We start from the raw sequence: 20264 nt of genomic DNA, 5'->3' as shown, positions 1-20264 counted from the left end.
GTTAAACTGAAAGTATTTTTTCCAGGTGATGGGATGGAAAACATTTTATGGCATGGCTGCTGGACATAATAGATTTCCTTATTTTTTCCATACGTGTATAATTTATAAGCATATGTGAGAAAAATTAATATTTCCAAGCATTCCATTTTCATCTTATTACACAAATACATTAATTCTTTTCTAGCAGGACATTCAAAAAATTCTTTACTGTGGCTAAAATATGAAATAACACAAATATGATGAGGCCTGCACTAATAATGAGAAGACAAATTATTATCTCCTCTACATTTCATTGACAGAACTTTTACTTGAAATAATTATCTACAAGAACATTATAATTTTGTGTTGGAGTGGATGTGATCAACTAAGTTAATTGTGTTTTGTTATTATTCTACTAAATTTGGGATAGCAAATTTTAAGGTACACATGGAACTTTTATCAAAAAACTGACAAAATGTATTCTCAGTATCAATATACAGTCAGTTACAGGAATTTTTCTCCATGGAGCTTGTAGTTGAACTGAAGGCAAAGTCTAATCAAGAGATTGTAACTAATGTGATAATGTACCTGGGGCCCCATTAAGCATGGCAGGATCTCTTAAATGATCTTTGGAGAGCCTAGTGAATTTAATTTAAAGTAAACTCATAAAGGGTACAGAGGCAGAAAATGTCTTTCTTCTGTAGATGCACATCAAGAAGTTACAAGCACTACGAAATAAACCAGACTGTGGCTGCCAATTTCTGATCAACATAAAATCATCATATCACACCAGGTTTTTACAGTAAGCTTTTAAAAAGAAAGGTCCCCCACTTCCCCACAGAAAGATCTCTTAACCAAGATTAAAGTCTACACATTCACAGAAAGACATTCTTCTTCCTCTAGCTGGCTGAGGTAACAGGGCCTCCAGTATCATCTCCTGTCCAGGGAGAGGACACAAACAGAGAAGATCCTTCTCAATGTACGACATTGTTCCCTGTATTTCACCATCTTTTAGTGAAGTTCCTCTCCCTCACTTCTTGTAACAATTTGTACCTACTTCTGGCCACCTTTTTTCACCAAAAAACTCTCTCCATTTCAGATTTCCTGCTCATCCTTCTCTCTCTTCAATTATATTCTCACATAACACCTCTAGCTCTCTGCTTACTAATCCTTGGACCCTTCCAAGCTCTTCACAGCTCCTTTCTCCCCAGTCTCCCTGTATTCCATTAAACCTCTCCCCAGGCTTTCCCTTGTCCCATTCCTACTCTTCTGTACTGCTGATATGGTCCATTTCCATCTACAGAAGTACCTATCCAGTCCCTTGAGCATTGAGGCAGGCAAGTAGGCAAGCAGACTCCACCCTTTTAGTACACATTGCTATATAACAAGGGCAGGAGAAGCCAGCACCACACTGTGTCCAGAACTACTCTGATAGTTTATATCAGATTTATCAGTTTACTCTGATCAAATATTAATTCCCTCTGATATTGTGGCAACAGATGACAAAATAACTGAGAGATTTTAATGGGAGTGAAAAGTAGCACAGAGCAATTCAAACCCTGAACACAAGGAAGAATAAGATAAATGAGCTCAACTCTGCATCAGATTCATGAAATCATCCAGATACCAAAGGCTGAGGAGCAAGGGTCCAGCCATCCAGATGCTTCATGAAGTCCAGAGCTCCAGGTTATCAAAATAATCTCTTTAAAAGAGGAAGAATTATGGTGACTTGACATGATTCAGTGTCATTCTTCAGTTATTCTTGCAGGAATGTTGGCATAAAGTGGAAGTTTGCCAACATAAAGATGGATGACAGCAAGAGTTACTGTGGGCAGCAGGTCATGTCCAAAGCAGACTCCAGCATAGGGCAGGAAATTGGTGCAGATACTGAGAAAGAGAGTCCAGCAGAACTTGGGAAACTGCACTAGGGCTGTTTTAAAAGTAGGTCACAAGTTTCACATCTCAAGCGAGACAGCTCATGCACATAATAGGATACATACATTTTTAATCAGAACATGATCCATGGAAATATTTTGAGAAACAGAGACCTCTGTAGTTTTCCACATTTGAAAAACATTAATAGGAGGCCTGTCAAAGCCAATTCTTGTGATCCACATCTCAAACTTTCTATGGAAACTGTGTGGACAAGAAATAGAAAACTGATAGCTGGTGAAGTTCTTACCAGTGAAAAATTTTTTAAGTATTGCTGCCAGCATTTTCTCCAAGTCAACGTGCAAAACAAACCATTGGACCACCAAAATGTATGTCTTATATCTACTGCTAATAACACCAAAGCTTCAGCACACAGGTATCCACTAGTTTGTGACAGGAAGGATTGAAAACCCTGAGATATAGTAAGATAAAGTTGCCCTGAGCAAAAAATACTCTTATAAATTCTAGACATTTCATGACTAATTTGTCTGCAAAAGTATCAGGTAGATTTCATGGACAACTTGGATGTGGTGCCATCCAAGTCCCAGACAAAAACTGTCTGTGTTCAGATCAGGGAGTGTGCAGCAAGCCTTTTTGATAAAAGTAATAAAAATATAATCACAGGGAACAGAATAAGATAACATTTAATGTTTTCAAAACCTAATTCAACTGAACCTCTGAATGACCATCTGGAAATGGGGAGGAGAGGCAATTTCACAAGGTCCTTTGAGGACAGGAAATCATTGATCAAAAGAAACATGCTGCATCTGTTCGCCATCGCTCTGGATTAGGGTGAAAGAAGAACAAATAATGCAGACAGTGTAGTTACTCTGGCTTTGAATTTGAAACATCACCTCTACAGGGACTGGTAGCATACCCAACTGAAAAATACACATGGATCCTACTGTCAGCATTAGTAGAAGTTAGTTTTTTCAAATGTAGTCAGAAGTTTGATGGAAAATGTAAGGCTCAGACTACTGTTGCCTTCAAGAGGTTGTCTAAAAGCAACTGAAGTACAAACTCTGAAGGGGAGTCACATAAAATAAATAAAGTCCTTTAATTGCAGGGAAAAAATTGCAAAGAGAAGTAGAAATGTCATTCAGTTGATTTACTGATAAGCTAAATAATTTCAGAATGCTTTTAAAATGTACTACTACTTCTAAAGCAAATTATACAGATTTATCACTTCTTAATATGTTCTAAATGAAGGGATCAGAAACAGATCTTCAGGACTTCAGAGAGTACCAAAATCCTGGCCTTTATAAACACAAAAACCTCATCTCCTGGCAATGCACAAATTAAAAATTGTTCTACATTATAGCACAGGCAGAAATTTGTCCCATTTGTCCTTGTTCTTCAGGGTTTTGTGTTGATTCTTAGGCTGAAGTCTTTTGAGCTGGTAAACAGATTCAGAGAAAGGATTCAACAAAGACATTTAGCTTTTGAAAGAGCCTTTCACTAGGTTATTTCTGAAAACAAAGAGAAGATAATGATACCGCTGGTGTTCACAGGATACCATGCTACTTTTTTCTTTCTGTCTTCCTACTGTTTCAACTTAGCTTTGCAACATGTGGCATCAAGGAAAAAGTAAAACCCGTCACCAGTACAATTACCCAATACCAGAATTATTTAAACTAATGGGCTTCATATTTCATGTTCTTCCAAAAACACTAGGGGAAATGTTGTTATTGTTCTGACATTTTCTAATGTCTAAGAAGCATAATTCCAGGAATGCTTCAGTCACTCAATGTGACTCATTGACTCTTCTTTGAGAAGCTAAACAAGAGAAGAACTTCATGAAGAATTCATACTGTTAATGTCAGAAAGACAAAAAAAAACCCCAAGAAAACACCTGCTTCAGAGGTTGTGAAACAAGCCGAGGTTTCTCACATAAGGCAGGCACACAGGTCTGATCGGGGGCCGCGGGCAGCAGGAAAAGCAGGGGAGCGCTTCCCCCGCTCGCCCTCCAGCGGTGCTCCCGCTCCCTGCAGCCGCGGGGACTCGCCCGGGGCACAGCGCGCTCTTGCCGGGAATTCCGGGCTCCCACGCGCAGCGCGGGGCGAGTAAACAACTTCACCTGCACTAGATTAAGGATTAAATGGGTATTTGACTGGAGAGTGCGATGCAGCCCGGTACAAAGCGAAAGGTCATTCACAAGCCCTTCATCAGATGGGTTTTCAACTCCCACGCAATGACCAGGGTCGTTGTGATCTGTGCGTTTGATTAGTGCCCATCCCCACTCCAGGGAAGATGACAGTTTAATAGGGTTGAGAGAGGAGGTTTGAATTAATCTGTCTTAAAGGACCATTTGTAACTTGATTTGAAACCGGTATTTTTACGGTGTGGCAAAAGAGAAAGGTTTATATACTCAGTCTGTTTAGTTTTCAGTCTCCTCTGCCCTTTCTAGCTTTATTAAAGAACAAATGCAGAAGCAACAAAGTACCTCAAAAAGAAAATATGTGTTTATTCTTTGGTGTAATACTGGAAACAAAACTCCTGCAGAGCACCTGTTCACAAAAAGCATCCAAACATTTCCTGAGGGGAAATATTCCAAAGACACAGCATTGTCACATGTTTAAGGATTCTGCTGCACCATGGGCTGCAGCAGCTCCCAACCCAATGAGTTCAAATCACCCACTGTACAGTGATAGTTCCAGTTCACCAATACTGATCCAACATATCACAATTCCACTGCATTAAAGACAGACAAAAGCAGAGTTGGCTTAGCCTTGTATGCCAAATTGTATTTCTGTGACAGGAGCTGAGCCATCCCCAGTTTGGTGGAAAACTTGCACGTTGTAAATTCATAGAACTGTACCTCTACTGTAATGGGCCCTAAGTCTTGTTAAAGGAAATCTCTTATTCAGGAGTTCATAAAACATAATGTTAGGTCATTACAAAGCAAGTAATATTCAGTAAATCCTCAAAGTACATTTGCAAAGAGTATGAACACATCTGGTAGCAAAATGTCTTCTTACTGGAAGTCAAGTAAGTTGTCCCTTGATCATTGCTAATGTTTTCCACACTTTTCTACACAATCTATGCTGCAATTGAATAATTTAGGTGTCAGCTAGTTCTAAAGATCATAGAAGAAAAAACAAAAACCCTAGCAGTTTACTCTTTACAAAGATGAGGACCAACTCATGAGCAGTTGGTACTGATTTTAATAGTTTCAGGGGTCAATAATAAAATCTGTTCAAAAATCTATTTTTTCAAGTATTTTGAAAATAAACTGCAGAAAAAAGTGCTTTAGGATTTCACATTCAGGTAGTTTTTGTATAGACATAATGATAGGGCTCAGTAAAGGAAAAACTACATAAAATAGCAAAAAGAATTTCCTAAAAACCAAGACTGTGGGATTTAAAAGAAAAAAAAATCCTTGACACTAAGACCATTTAAAATTACTCACAGAACAATTTCCCACTCCCCACCATAGGCAAAATCTTTCTTGGCTCTAAACGAAATGAATTTGCTGCTGGCTTGGATAGCAGGGGTGAAACATGATGATGCAGTCTGACTTCCACAAGAGTTCCCTTTGTGATCTAGAGGAGCTCTGCTAACAGGAGCACAAGCACCAGCCTGCCAAGCTCCTGAACTTCCAGCCCCAGGTGAAATTAACCTTGGTCACTGGGAAATAAATATATTGAGCAGCTATCAGACAAGCTGGTCAGTAGTTTGTTTGAGCTCAGGAAACTTCTTTCCCAGCATATGTGAAAATATAGAAATCACTACAAAATATAAGCAGGAAACAGACTTCCAAAGGCCTTGCTTACTAAATAACTTCTATTTAAACTGAACTAGAATTCTTGGTTTACAAATCCTTTAGGGCAGAAACTCTTCACTTCTACATAGATAACATCTAACAGAATACAGCTCCATTATGAACATATTTTGTGAACATAAAGCACTACCATGATAAGTAAATATTAAAACACCCCTATGCATAGATTTGGCAGAATGCACCAAATGCTATAAAGGTCAGCATTTTTGCCCACGTTTTTGCCCCCGATACTGTTTCTGCTGTGGTTCATCACAATTCAGTCTGCAACTCTGAAGCAAGAGGTGAGTGCAGTAGTGAATCTGTTCCTCTCCCTGCACAAGCATACAAATCTTGCCCAATTTGATAGGTTTATTTCATTGCAATATTGCAACATTCAAGCAATAGCTTGTTTAGCCTTCAAATCAAGTAATGCTGTAAGTAGACTAGGTGAATTCCCTTTTGCTTTCTTCTTTGTTATTCAATGGGCAATTGTTGTAAGTTTAAAACACAAAATGTGTTTTAAAACCAGGAAGTTTTAGGATAGGAAATGACCCAGCCCCCTGTACCAAAACAGCATCATTCTTGCCTACTTGTGGTGCTAGAAAACCTCTCATATACATGGATTTTACCTAGTAGCAAAACAGGACTTTCCAATGCTGCAAACTGCTCTTGTAGATTAACAACAGCACCAGGGAATGGTTCATTAACCTCAAGGGTTTGCACTGACACAGCTACATTATAAAAAGCAAAGGTCTTCAGTGCAGATAGCACTGTAGATTTCTACATCTCCTGTCCCATTACTAGCTCTGTAACTTCTGCTTCTTTATTAAGGTCTGATTTCACAGATTTCTAAATGTCCCATGACAGATTTAGAAGCACAAATGGTCCAACCTGGGCATCCTAAATCTGAAGACCATCCCTTTATCTGGAAGAAGAGAATGGCCAAGAGATAAATTTCTAATCCCTTAAGAAGTCTTGTAAACATATATGCTAAAATCAGCTTCAGAGCAAAGGATTTTAAATTGCATTGCAGTTACTACGTAACTTAAGAGGATGGATCTGTGCTTCTTGTTTGACCATGCTGTCAGTAAATCAAGGAATACTGTCATAAAAATTTTAACATACTGTGGTCATAATAATATTAAGATGATGTATCTGCATACCTATTCTGATTCTTTGAACATTAGACATTATCTCAAGGCTTCTGAAATAAATCTTCTCCCTTTTTGCTTGCCTAAAAAAATACAGAAGCTCCTTTGTTATCTGTCTATACCAGTGGTTTTGTTTAGGAAATGGATCCAGCTTGACTTGTTATTGAATCAGATATCAGAAGAGTGATCCAAAGTTTGGAAAGCTTCTCTCTTGATTTATAAGGCTTTATATCAAATCACAAATGTCCAGAGCACAGTATCCTTTCACCAACTGAGATATTCTACCCTGTGCCCATCAGAGGCCATATAAGCTAATGTCAGAGGATTCCCTTCCCAGTTAATTATCTGCTTCAGAATTAATCTTTCAATTTACAATACCTTGCCAATGCATCTCACTAATACAACTGTTGAGATAAAAACCATCTCTCAAGATATATGAGAAAACAGAGCCACACTTCTGAGCTTTTTGAAAGCCACATTAATGGTGACCACATGCTGTGCAGTGTATATCGGACCAGCAGACAACTTTAAACACTTTTTGTGTTTGCAAGAACTCTAATTGCCTTGGTGAAAACATAATGAGTAGCCTGTTATGTTCTCCAAAGTTTTCTTTTAGTGTAATATTTGCATTGCTTTAGGCAGAAGGAAATAATACCTTTGTAAGGATGAGTTTTCACGTGTCTAGATAGACTTTTAGGTGAACTTCTTTAACAATATTTGAAACTACTTCTTTCTGCCTAGACCATTGAAGTATATGAGAACAGCAATACTGGGAAACCATGAAACAAACTTTGGAAAAGATCAGGCTTTCACAGCAAAATTCCATAATTCATTATAGATTCACTACACATGGACAGGCTGCAGTAAATTGTTCTGCTGACAAAACTACAAAGCATAATGAGTGGAACAATCTGAACTGCCCACAACACAAGCTATGAGATCTCTAATTGGGGAAAATAAATTCATCAGAATAGTTCAGTCTTCAATCTTGGATTCTGAGTTTTACAGCTGAAATTCCAAGTGATTCAGGTCATGTTACTGAACTATACATGATGCTTTATGTCTGAATTTTTCTAAATTATGGATGTTATAAATGGTCTCCTCCATTTAAGGCAAGAGTTATCTTGCAGTGTATGCAATGCAACTGAGAGGAAGAGACCAGATTTCAAAATCAGCTGAATACTTTTCTGTACCCTGGGTAGAGCCAGGCTTTTGTCTTATTACTTTAATGCTTTCACTCCATTATTTCCTTACTTGAGAGTGGGATAAAGGATTCCCTCTTGCTGGTGAGCTTTGGATGTAGAACTGGGCAGAGTCTCAAAGTCTGGAGATCATTTACTGAATCTACATCTTTTCAGACTCACTAAACATTGGCACAAACAAGAACATTAGTCACCCTCATGACTAATGTTCATTAGTAACATTTTTAGGTCCAGAAACACAGTAGCTCAGATTATCCATCATTTGAGACAGACAGTCCTTCAGTTTCCGGACAAATGAATGGTGCATTTCTTACAGGTAGAAATGTCATTCTGCTTTATAAATCTGATATTTGACAATAACTAACCTGGAATCTGGGAATCTTTCCCACTCTTGCATCAAGGTCCATTCTCTGTATGCCTAGTGAATATTTGTTGAGATAAGAGTCTAATGTACACAAATCATTGCCCCTCCAGGCCTTGAACTATCACATTGCTTTCACTGGTAAAATATGATTAGGTGGCATCCACTGCCTCCCTATGAAGATGATGGAGGGACCAGGGGTTTTGGGCCACCTGCAGAGCATGCCAGGCCCATAGTTTAGAAACACCAAGGACTCTGTCTAGTAAGAGAAGGCTAAACACAGACCTTCGTAGCCTTCTTGCAGAAATGAAAACACTGTGTCTCCTAACTCAGACAGTTGGTCCTTATGGATCTTCTTTAATGAGACTCTTCAGCCATTAAAGCCTGTAATTAGTGCCCACTTACCCACTTTCTTGAAAAACACTGAAAGAAAATTGCCAAGACCTTTTATTTCTTATGAAAAATCAGTGGATATTTCAAGCACTTGGTAACTAAAGAGAATTCTGTGTTATTAGTTTCCAGATGGTTAATATTTTCTGTAATTGAGAGACAAACCGTGGTCCAAAATCCTTTTGAGTAATGGGCACTGCACCCACTGAGTGCTCTAGTTTCTTCAGAATACAGAGATTCATTGTGTTGAAGAGTTACTAGTTAATGGTTATTATGGTGTACAATAATAGAGTGTTACTGGAACAGATAATCTGAGTTCGTAGAAGGCAAACAACTCCTGCAAACAGCTGAGCTAGCTGCTGCTTTCTAATACAGTGATAAAGGTCAAAATGGCAGCTTTAAATAGTGAAGAAATGCTTGGTTTAATGTTGAACCAAGGAAAGTATCAAACTCTATATACCTTAATACTCTTTAACAAAGCCAAACTTGCAGACTACACACAGACACGTTATCAATCTTCCAAAATGCAGCTTCAGAGCCCTGGGAGAGGGAAGCAGAAGCCATAGTGTTAAATGCCGATGCAATGCCTTTGCTTTCAGAGAGAAGTAAAATTTTGGCACTCAAATGAAAGAGAACTTTTCTGTAAAGGACAGTTTATGTAACTTTTGCACTATGTAAATCTCCTGTTAATGCATTAGGACTCTAAAGAGGTTTAAATGGCGAAAGCCTCTCAGCTTATCTTTGAGCTTACCTGGAGTTACAGTGTTCTTGCAGAGCTTGGTGATATTATTGCCCAAAGGGCAGCAAGACAGAAAAGAGGTCACAAGAAGTCTGTCACATCACATACTCTACACCCTGAGTTATGCACAGTTCACTGTTTCATTCATTTTAACAAGCAATTTGCCAATTTTAAATGGAAAGCTTTCTGCTCACTTGAATTGCCTCTTTCAAGCACAGCTTTTTTCTTCCCAGAACCATTTTACTGAAAGATGTGTCATGTGAGCAGGACCAGCAGAACCCCTCCCTGCTACAGGGCTGACAGCACTAGTGGAAGGTGTATAGCTCTCCTTAGTTTAGTTCAACCTGGAAATGAGACAACAGATAATGACAGAGAGGTGAAATGTCCCAACTTTAGACTGGGAAATAAGGAAAACAAGCAGAATGAGTTTATAGTGGAGAATGTTTGCTAAAAAATTCCACTTCATTTGTGCATAGGTGCAGCACTGCCTGCAATTCCCTTCCACCACCTGGTTGTGAGAGACAGAGCCTGCAAAGCTGGCACAAGCCAAGCCTGAGGCTGGCCAGTGGAGGCCAGTGTGCTGCTGGATAATGTTCAGATCCTCTAATTAATTAAATTCCATATGGAATTAAACAATGGGACTTTGAGAGCATTTTGATAAATGTGTTGGACCCCTGCATTGGTTTGTCTCATCATTCACGTTGGGTGCTGGAAACCAGAGCCAAAGGAGATGTAGTGACCACCAGGGTGATCCAATCTAACACCCTTACAGAGCTGCTTGCTGATTACTGTACAATGTAAATCTCTCTTCATTAACTTTAAGTGAATACCCACTGCCACCATCAATACAACCCTCTGAAATCCTCCCTTGGAAAGTGCTAGGTGTTAGGATGTTGATTTGATCACATCTAAATCAATAGACTGGTCTAAGTCTGCCTGGTCAAAGATGACAGAGGGAGGGATGCTTAAAGGCATGATAGGAAGCAAATGGCATAGTTCTTCCAAGAGAGTTAGATGTGCCTGTCTGTCACCTCTGTCCCTGAACCCAAATTGCCTGTCTAAGGAAGTTCCACCCCTCCTCTCTGATCACAGAGAGACCTCATGGCCAGTAGGAAGGACACATTCCTGTCTTGGGAATGAGGAAATCCATGCTGTATCCTGCATTTCCTAACCCTCAGGATCAGTAACAGCAGTGGGACCAGCACAGTATGATCCACAATCACATGGATAATCTGGCCAGTTTCCTTGGGAAGCAGATGACTATTGCACTGCTGAACCTCAGTAACCTCCAGAAGCTCACTAAGGCAAAGGACTACTTTTACCCAGCTGTAAATAAAGATTTTCAAGCTACAGTTTTCTGTCTGGTTCTCAGAGAGGAGGTGTTGCCAGGAAATACTTTTTATGAGAAGAGCTGTTATTGTCAATGCAGCAGTAAGACACCACTAAACATTCCCTGCTGTTGAGACCAGTTTTGCAAAGACCACTGGGGTTTTTACTAGTCTGATTAGAATTTGATGGCCTTATAAGAAACTTGAACAGAGTACAGCTCAGGAAATATCTCTACTGCATTTTATGGCCATATTGGGAGCTAAATGATGTATGCAATATGTGTTTTCTCAACTGCCCACCGCCAAGCACTTGGAAGTGCCTGTCCCTGCTGCAGGGGTTGCTGAAGTTCTTCTAAAGCAGCAGGTAAATCACTCTGATTTACAGTATGACATATTAAGATAAATTGATACATATTTCTTTAATGCCCCAAGTTGTAATGCGACTCATAAGAGCTCTTATCAAAAGTAAAAAATGAAGCTGTCATCAGTCAGAACTCTTGCAGTGCCAGTTAATGTCAAACAACAATTGCTTCTGAAAAAAGTTATGCAAACTTCAATAAGGAGAGGGGGGATGGACACAATTTAATGCTTGGATTATATAAACATCACACCAGAGTGCTCTCTTTAGAGGAACTCTGGGTCTCACTCATCCCTGCACCATCTCACTCATTTCTCACGTCTTCTGTCATGTCTGAACTAAAGCAGAAAGCACTTTAGGCCAGGACCATGTCTTTTTATGTTTTGTAAAGCACTTAGGATGATTTTAATTGTGCTAAGACAATGGATACTATATAAAGAGGAAAGAATTACCATTGTGGAAGAAGATTTCTACATGCTGCAATAAGTTTGCAACTGCTCATTTTGTAACAGTAATAGCAAGAAGACCTTCTCATACTGTTACATAAGACACAAAATGGCTAAGTGAGTTATAACACCCCAGCAGTACTATGACTACCAAGAGCTAAACATCTGCACTGGAACAGAAAGGGAATCCCATGGGCAAAACACATAGCTACACTATAATTTCATTATGTATTCTCATCAAATCAGTATTTCACATAAAGTTTATTCTTTTTGGTCAGAATCCAAACTTCTACAAGATAAATCCCAAACTTCCTCCATACACATGCCTCTTTGTTTTGGTGCTGCACCATCAAATTTTCCAGTCTCCGTAGAGCTCTTAGCAACCCTTCTTCGTGTTCAACAAGAACCTTGAAATTCCCACTCGCAGTTTAGTGGGTTTCTAGTCATCCTCTCCAGTGACAAATTTCAGTTCACATTTGTTCTTTCCCTCCTTTTTCTTATCCAGATTCATCTTACAAGACCTCCTTTCCTAATATGTCATCAGGCCAGTAAAGGATGACTAAAGGTAGCGCTGATGTTAACTGGCAAATACAGACATTTTGAGTGTAATATTTTTAAAAGGTCACATCCATCTTTATGTGGATTGGCTATGCAAATGTGGTCAAGCAGAGATGTGACTTCACAGTTTTGACACCAGCTTTCTGTATGGCTGCATTTAGGCTGTGGTTCCATGATGGTGTATCTAAGCACCACCAACAGTATAAAATGGATTTGATCAGAGTTGAGAAGATGACTGCAGTTCAGACAGATTAAATGCACTACACAGGAGAGAGTTTAAGCTCTGTAATGGTTTCATCCTCCTATGGAGGCTTTATGATGGCTGTGGGAGGCAGATGTTCCTTGATCTAAGCATAAGAATAGAAATGTACAGACAGATTGTACCTGATTGGGCATAAAACCTGATAGTACAAAATAGATCCATCAGTGGTTTTGAACAAATTTGAATGAGCAGTGAGTTTATGTTAAATCAAAGCTTGGCTTCAGATGGCCATGGCATTTCTGATGAAACGTGAGGGTCCCTGAAGGCAGATTTACCATACTGCCAAACCATGACATTCAAATACTGTAACGTGCCCTCTTCCAGTTCTGCCTCTGTCAAATTAGGTTGTGAGTCGACTAATGTCCAGGCCTTTCTCGGCAAATCTCCTTGCAAGGGATATGGGCGAAAAACTCCAAAGCAAAAATCTGGGTTGTCCCTGAACTGATTGATCATCACCTCTGTCAATAGCACAGCTCTGGGAGACAAGTGTTGTCACACTGGGAGGACTTTGTACCCTGCACATGCAGTTCAACACAGTATTACACCACTGACTCCTGCCAATGGAGCTAAAAGGACTCAGGCCAGTTATACCAGCCAAAGGCACAGAAGTATTCAGGTATTTCTGATTGTTGCAAGAAAATAGGAGGATTTAAGGCCAAAGGAGAATCCTGACAGCTTCAGCTGAAATCCTCAGGTATGGGGCATAAGCACTGACAGAGGTATAGCCAGTCCCATTTGTGTTCAGTGATCTTTCCAGATCAAGTCATCCTGTGAAAGGAGCAGCACAACACGGTAACTGATGTCCTTCCTTTCTCTTTCTATTCTAAAAGTTTAACCAATAAAAGTTTTCTGGCACAAGATATGGTAAGCACTGGAGAAGGAATAATTTTTATACCCATAAAAAGCCATTATCTTATTTTAAATTATATTTAAATGTTTTTTTTTTCATTTCCAGTAAATAAACATATAAATCAATTTCAGTATGCAGTCAGGCAATTCTTAGATTTTCGTCATCAAACACTTATTGATGAAGAAATGAGAACAAAGGAAATGCTTCCCAAAAACTGCTTATGGAATTAAACAGTGTTTGAATGAAGAAGTCAAAGAATTTCAAATCTTTATTTAGATAGTTGAAAGTAGAGGTGGTACAATTGAAAACAGTATAGGCAAAAAATATCCAATGATTTGCCACAAATAGTTTGCCCAGATCTATACTGTACTGTCTTATAAGTGAAGAGACATTTCCATATGGGAATTACACCACAGTTTAGCACTTTGTGCTTTATCCTGTCCCTCTCTCCATTCTATGTCTCATTTCCATTGTTGTCATTCTAGCCATTGCTAGGAAAAAGAAGCTGAGATGTTGCTGCCATAACAAGCCATTTGAATGAGAAGTGTACAGAAGAGAGTAAGTGGTAATTAGCAGCCAATACCAAATATAAAAGGACCAGAGTGGTATATCTCAGAATAAAACCAAATAAATGGCTAGAAACTGCCTTTAGTAAGGCAGTTGCCTTCCTGAACTTTCCATGTCTTCAGTACAAAGGGTCAACATACACGGGCAGAGCTGACCCAGAGCAGTTTCAATTTTATCGTGACTCCCTGAATGTTGTTCATTTGCTACATTGCAAATAATGGTTCCTTTTTGTCACTACGAGAATAACAGTGACACTAAAATGCTTCTCATGCCATTCAGTGCAAGTCACTGCAGTGAGTTTGTTCTGACCTCTACTTAGTTCTTCTGTCCCGAATGCAGCAATATTTCCATGGTTTCCGTGGTTAGCCTCCTTGTTCCGAGTTGCACAACTACTTTGTTTACAGCTTATTTCTTCTAGCTGAAAACAAATTACTCCGATGAGGCACCCCGGCCCTTCCTCATTCACTGATGCCCAGGCGGAGCTCGCAAGGAAGGCGATGTTTGCTACCATCTGCTGGTGAATTAGAGTTGGGGACAAAAGGAGCATCACAGACTTGATTTTATGCGTTACAAGAACCTGCTGATCCATTCATGCAAGGGTTTGGTAGAGGGTTAAAATAATACTGATATTTTTGTTGAGGAACAAAAGCTAGCAAAGGAGGATATGCTATACATAATGAAAAATAGAGAGAGCGGGAGAAAGCTCTCTAAAGCTGTGCAAATCTGTGCTAGAAAGAACTTTGAGGAGATGTGGAGCTATAGAATTCCCAGAAATATAATGACAGGAAGAAAATCTCGATCTCTCATCATGGCTCAAGGAAATAAAGCTCTGAGACTGTTACTGGAAATATTAGTAAGTCATCACTTCAAAAAGTACTTGCTTCTATAGCAGTAGCTCCCAAATTAGTCATCATAATCCCAGAGGTGGTTGTGTTACTGTGGTGTTCAGCATTACTGAACATACAAGTATTTGGGGCCATAAATTGTTACAGGACTCTGAACATTGTATAGAGGGAAGGGACTTCATTAAACTCCTTTGAGGTGCATCCAGAAGTAACAACTATACAAAATGTGAGTCTGCACTCACGATCAGGGAAAATAAAGAGACACGTCACACATGCTTGTGAACCTTGAACAAAGTTCATAGAAGCTGATATGCAGGTATCTGGTGGTACAATTGAAAACAGTATAGGCAAAAATAGTATATAATGGAATACTCTTTAAAATCAAAGTAAAAAACAAAAAACATTTAAAATTAAAACTGAGAGCAATACAAGTTTCTTAATTTTTTTTCAAGGAAGTTAGATTTGGAACTGTTTAGCAGCTCTATATTTAACAGTTACAAACTGTGGTTACTGTTCAAGGAGAAATGTACTGTTCTACAAGCTCAAAACAAGACCCAAGTAAAGAACAAGATGAAATTTTCCCCCAGAGTTCTGAGCCTCCTCATCTCCACTGCCTCCACAGCTTTAAGGGGATGTGGGGAGCAAACCAGCTCCTTGGACAAATGCAAGACCTTACAGTGAATTCAACACCAAATAATCCATTACAGTACGTGCCACATTCATGCATGTTGCACTGCTCTTTCAGGTGCCATCACATGAGGATGATATTTGACACCACTTTATGTCCTTTCTGCTCACGGTGTGGTCCTTTGTTTTCATGCACTAAATCCATAGATCAGCCTGTTTCTGTTTGTACTGTATTTACTGTGGTGGTTTTCGATGCTAGGGGTGTATTTAGGAACTATGACAACAAAGTAGTAAGAGATGGTTCAGTAATGTGCACTTGCTCTTGCTGAAGAGAGCAGACAACTGTAGCTCTATGCAAGTCTGACTGAGGTTTCCAAAGCAGCAACAGGGGAGGTTAATCTGAGCCAGAAAAGCTGAGTGCTGCTGCCTACTTCCCACGCCTCCCACCCCACCTCCCCACCAGTCCTTTTCATGTTGACGCACTGTGCTCAACTTGCTGCAGAAAGAAAATGAGCACTAAGCCCCCGATTTTTCTGCTTTCCTTATCACAGATATTACCCACTTCGTAAGATTTGAACACTGTTCCCACATCCTTAGGGAGGGGTTAACATCATTATTTCCTAACAGCCTTCCAGGCGACAGGTCCCTGCCCCAACGGCTGTAACTGCCCGGGAGACAGGGCCATTGTGCAGCTTTCCAAAGTTGGCAACAATGCGCATTCGGGTCAGGCTCCAACTGACTGCAAAGCCACCCCCAGCTCATTTATCTGTCCATGTCAGGGAGATAAAGTGCAGCATCATTTGGCATGAAAGCCCCCAGTTAGGTTGATCCCCATCAAGGGAACTTCCTGGCCTTGAATAGAAAGCCACAAACCAGCAGTTTTTGCTGCTTTCTCCCATACAGTTCAGACAGGATTCAACAAAGCCAAACCACCAACAGTAAGAGAAAATCAATAGGATTCAAGCATAGCTAAGCCTCCATGAGCAAATACATTCTGTAACTAAATCTGCTGGTACCCAGTGAATTGCATTTATCTAAGCAGCATGTTGTCTGTTCACAGGTTAGGAAATGAGTGGTAGGAGTTTGTAGGTATATCAATAGCGGCATGATCTTGTTACCTGCTCTTAAAGCCAGATATAGGATACAAAGAGGCACAACACAAGACTCCCCAAACATTAGCAGCAACTGATTGAAAATGCAACAGTAATTCAAGTGAGCAAAACCTGAAAAGCCTTTTGAAGAGGGATTCTGGCCAAGCTGATAGCGGCTGCAGCCTGATTTTTGTAACCCACGCACATCTCAGATTACTCAGCCCTTTGCTCTGCTGGCCCGCTACACACCTGTCAACAGATCGAGAAGTACCAGCAGCCTGTTCTCTATGGAGCAGGGAAATGAGTAGAGGCAGAGTGACCCAGAGAGGTGAGAAAAAGCAGCTCAGTCCCCTCCTTCAGGCTTTATAATAAAGATGCTCCCAGTTTATAGCAGTGATTCTTCTTGCTTTGGCCTTCAGGTACTGGTGCCTGTGTGAACAGCCTCGTTCAACTCTGAGCCTTTTTCACTTGACAACTTGAGCCCTTTTCAGCTGTCACTTCCCTCTAGTTGTTCCATGTCCATACCCTTCCCCACTTCTAATTAAACCGGTTTTTCAAAATAATGTATTGCAAAAGCAGGGGGTTTATGCTTCAAAGATTGAAACGTCTGGAGCAGGAATACTGTGGCTTTTTTCATTAAAATATCATTGAATTAATATTTCCCAGATAATTTAAATAGGGTGAAATACTTTTCACCAATACTTCTAATCAGAAATTAACTTCTAAGGGAAACTAACACTACCACTGCATAGCATAGGGTAGAAAGGTAACAATTTGGGACAGAATTTGCTCTGCTCCTCCCACCCCCAAGAAATATGCTACAGAGTTGCCCCAGCATCCTTGTCCCACCACACCGTGCAGGACTCATCTGCTGGTCATGCTGTGCTGTATGGAAAAGCAGAACGTGTCGGCATTATCTGCAGACTGGGGCACTTACTCTTGAAGACAAAGACTTAGCAATCTGAAAGGACACATCCCCGTCCTCCGTCCTCCAGTAGAGATGCGACCTCTTTCAGCTTTAAAGGATTTAAATCAACTTGCAATACCAGTGCTCTTCTGGCTGACACAAGGACATAAGCAAAGTGAGGTTGTGGGGGAACAGTCTTTCATTAGCCTCCTACTGTCAAAATAGAAGGCTTGTGCACCTGAAACCATGTCAGATATTTTCCAGCTGTAATAGCTGGCCAATAAAACACACTTACTCCTTCCACAAAGCTTTCTCTAAATTAACTTTGCATTATGTAAGCTCTACTGCAAAGCCATCTCTTCTGCTGGCCTGGCATCCCATCTTCTTTTGTTCATATAATTGTGCCTACTTTCTTACCTGTTTTTTATTTAGTTCATCAATAAATGTACTACATTTTACAAAGTTATACTGTACTATAGGGTTTTTTTAGCTTTTACTTTTAAGCACTTACTTATGTCTGCACATATAAAATAATTTAAATTATCCAAATAAGAGAAGAGTTGGAGAAAAGAAAAGGCATGCTAGGGTGCACTTTTCAGTACTTGCCAGTTTCTTCCAGAGGCATTTACTACAATGTACTCATGTCTAACATAAATGATCACTGAAATGCAACACACAGCTGGGTTATATTTGCACCCCTATTTGCTGTTCCAAGAGTCCATGAGCCAGGTAAGATCCAGGATCCTTTTCCATTTTAATTCCTTCTTTGAAGTGCCCTGCAATCTAAAGGCAGAGAGTTCTAAGTCCTGATATAAAGGAAGAAAAATCTTTAACGCACAATTAGCAAGCATATGTAAAGCCATTTTATGTTGTGTTGAAATGATCTTTTCATTGCTAGCTAATAAATACACATTTGGGAAACTAAGTTTTACTAATAAACAGGAAAACTGAAGCAATATTACCATAAACCCTCCCCCAGAGAGAAAGCACCTGGTCAAATTCATTTCACATGAATTTTACTCCAAACACACTTTGCCCTGGTTGACAGGTTTTTATTTAGTGCACAGTGCTACATATAGCACAGGTCTGGCCGGGGCCACACTGTACCAGCCCCTTTAAAGACCTTCTAATAACAGCTTCTGGGCAGTGTCTACCTCACAAGTCAAGAGAAAAGACAGGTCCAAGACTGAGAAAATTATACAGTAAAGATATATGACAACTACTTACACCACATAATGAATCATGGACAGCTAAAGCAAGAGGAATTACTCTGGCACTGTAACTAGATATTCATAATTGTCTCACATCTGAAAGGCTTAATAACAGAGATGAGGTTCTTACAGTAACTGCTCTGTAAGTAACAAATTATAGAAGGAAGCTTTTAAAGCAACCCTTCAGAAGATAGTACCTGTTCTCTCAGCTGCATTACAGTGAAAGTATACACTCCCAGAAGAGAAAGGAAAGGCAACGAACCTGTTCCCATCTCATCCCAACCATACCACTGTCTTCAAGACAAGGTGGGAATCTGTGTCTCAAGGAGGTGAAGATGTGAACTGAATTGATGGATGGGAGAAGGAGCTGATGTGCAAAGCATTTCTGACTTCTGCCAAATTCTATCACAACCTCAACCCAAGTATTATCATGCATTTTTTTCTTTTAGTCCCTTATTATAGAGGTGCATTGTGCTCTAATTTATCATATCATGGTATACATTTCACAAATGCTTAGAACCCCTAAATTATAGAGAAAACTTGAAAGCTCTCTTAAAACAGTGTCCCTTCCTTAAAGAAATGAGTAGGTTATGTTTATATATCTCTCTAGATTTGCTGTTAATATAAATAAGTAGCATTTCCAGACCAGAATAAGGAGAATGACTATGAATTTGGCTATTGTAAAAGTCAAATGAGAACAACTTTAAAATGCAACAAGTAAGCTGTTCTCTAGAACCAGACCCACTTAGTCTAATTCCAACCAGTTGTGCATATGTTGCATTGCAGTGCAATTCCCTTAAAACATTATTGTTCCCCTTAAAACATCTCAAGCATGGCCTAAGGTTAGGAAAAATGTTTAGAAGCACATTTTGTGGTGCCATCAACCTTTTTACTTTATGCATATCTGAGCTTACCTTCCATGTGGCGGAGGGGCAGGCTGCCAAGGTGAAGGTTACTTTCTCTGTCACTACATTGAAGGTGACACGAAACATGGTTTATATTCCAGTGGCCTCAGACCCAGGGCAGAAATCTTCAGTGACGGTCACACTGCTCACTTGTGTGCATGCTGCAGGCTTCTGTCACACTGCACTATACATTCAGCTACCCCATAACGTTATGATCGAAGCTGAAGCCTGAAACAGCTGTAAGGGTCCAGCTTTTCCCAGCAGCCCTGCTCCTCTGTGTCAGGACTAATCAGATTAGCAGGTCTTACTTGTCTGAGTTGGGACTAACAGGTTAGCAGAACAGTTTGAGTGGGGGAAGGGAGCAGAAAATAAATCAAATTAGGGCATTTACTAAGCAGCTGAGATTTCCTTCCTGCTTGCCTTTGTCTCTTTACAGGACTCACACAGAGCCAGGACAACGCACCACAAAAATGCAGCTTTGTTTTAGAGTAGCTCTTTGTATAGCAGAATTTCTCTAACTTTGCCTTGATTTGATTTGTTTTTGATTGTCAGCAATCACCAAGAGGAGAGCTCTCCCAGAGCAGCCTGGATGTTGTGCAGATAAACAAGTCTCAGACAGAAAAGGCATGTATTGTGCTTTTTTCATCCCACACAACCACCAAGGCAACACGCTGGCTGTGCCAGGGATCAGTCAAACACTCTGTTCTGCACAGTGCTGGATAACAAGATTCACAGATGGTCTAATCTGAAGACTAGGGCAATAGGGTGAAAGGGACGGGACAGGACAGGACAGAA

The 20264-nt window shown here is 39.9% G+C and overlaps 1 protein-coding gene across 2 annotated transcripts in view; it reads right to left on the bottom strand.

The window, feature by feature from the left end:
* The window catches only part of SPATA13 (spermatogenesis associated 13), a 146114-nt gene extending 126215 nt beyond the window's left edge, over positions 1-19899 (bottom strand). Inside the window, exon 1 of one of the 2 annotated variants that reach the window (XM_077173861.1) lies at positions 19479-19899. In XM_077173861.1, coding sequence (XP_077029976.1) covers positions 19479-19556 — 78 coding nt within the window. In that variant the 5' untranslated portion in view covers positions 19557-19899. The remainder of the gene's footprint in view (positions 1-19478) is intronic. The other variant, XM_077173865.1, reaches the window with a different exon arrangement.
* Positions 19900-20264: the final 365 nt, after the last annotated feature.

Source organism: Agelaius phoeniceus, chromosome 2, assembly GCF_051311805.1.
Source record: "Agelaius phoeniceus isolate bAgePho1 chromosome 2, bAgePho1.hap1, whole genome shotgun sequence".
In the NCBI taxonomy this organism is placed as follows: Eukaryota; Metazoa; Chordata; class Aves; order Passeriformes; family Icteridae; genus Agelaius; species Agelaius phoeniceus.
This window is presented reverse-complemented; position numbering and strand designations above follow the sequence as displayed.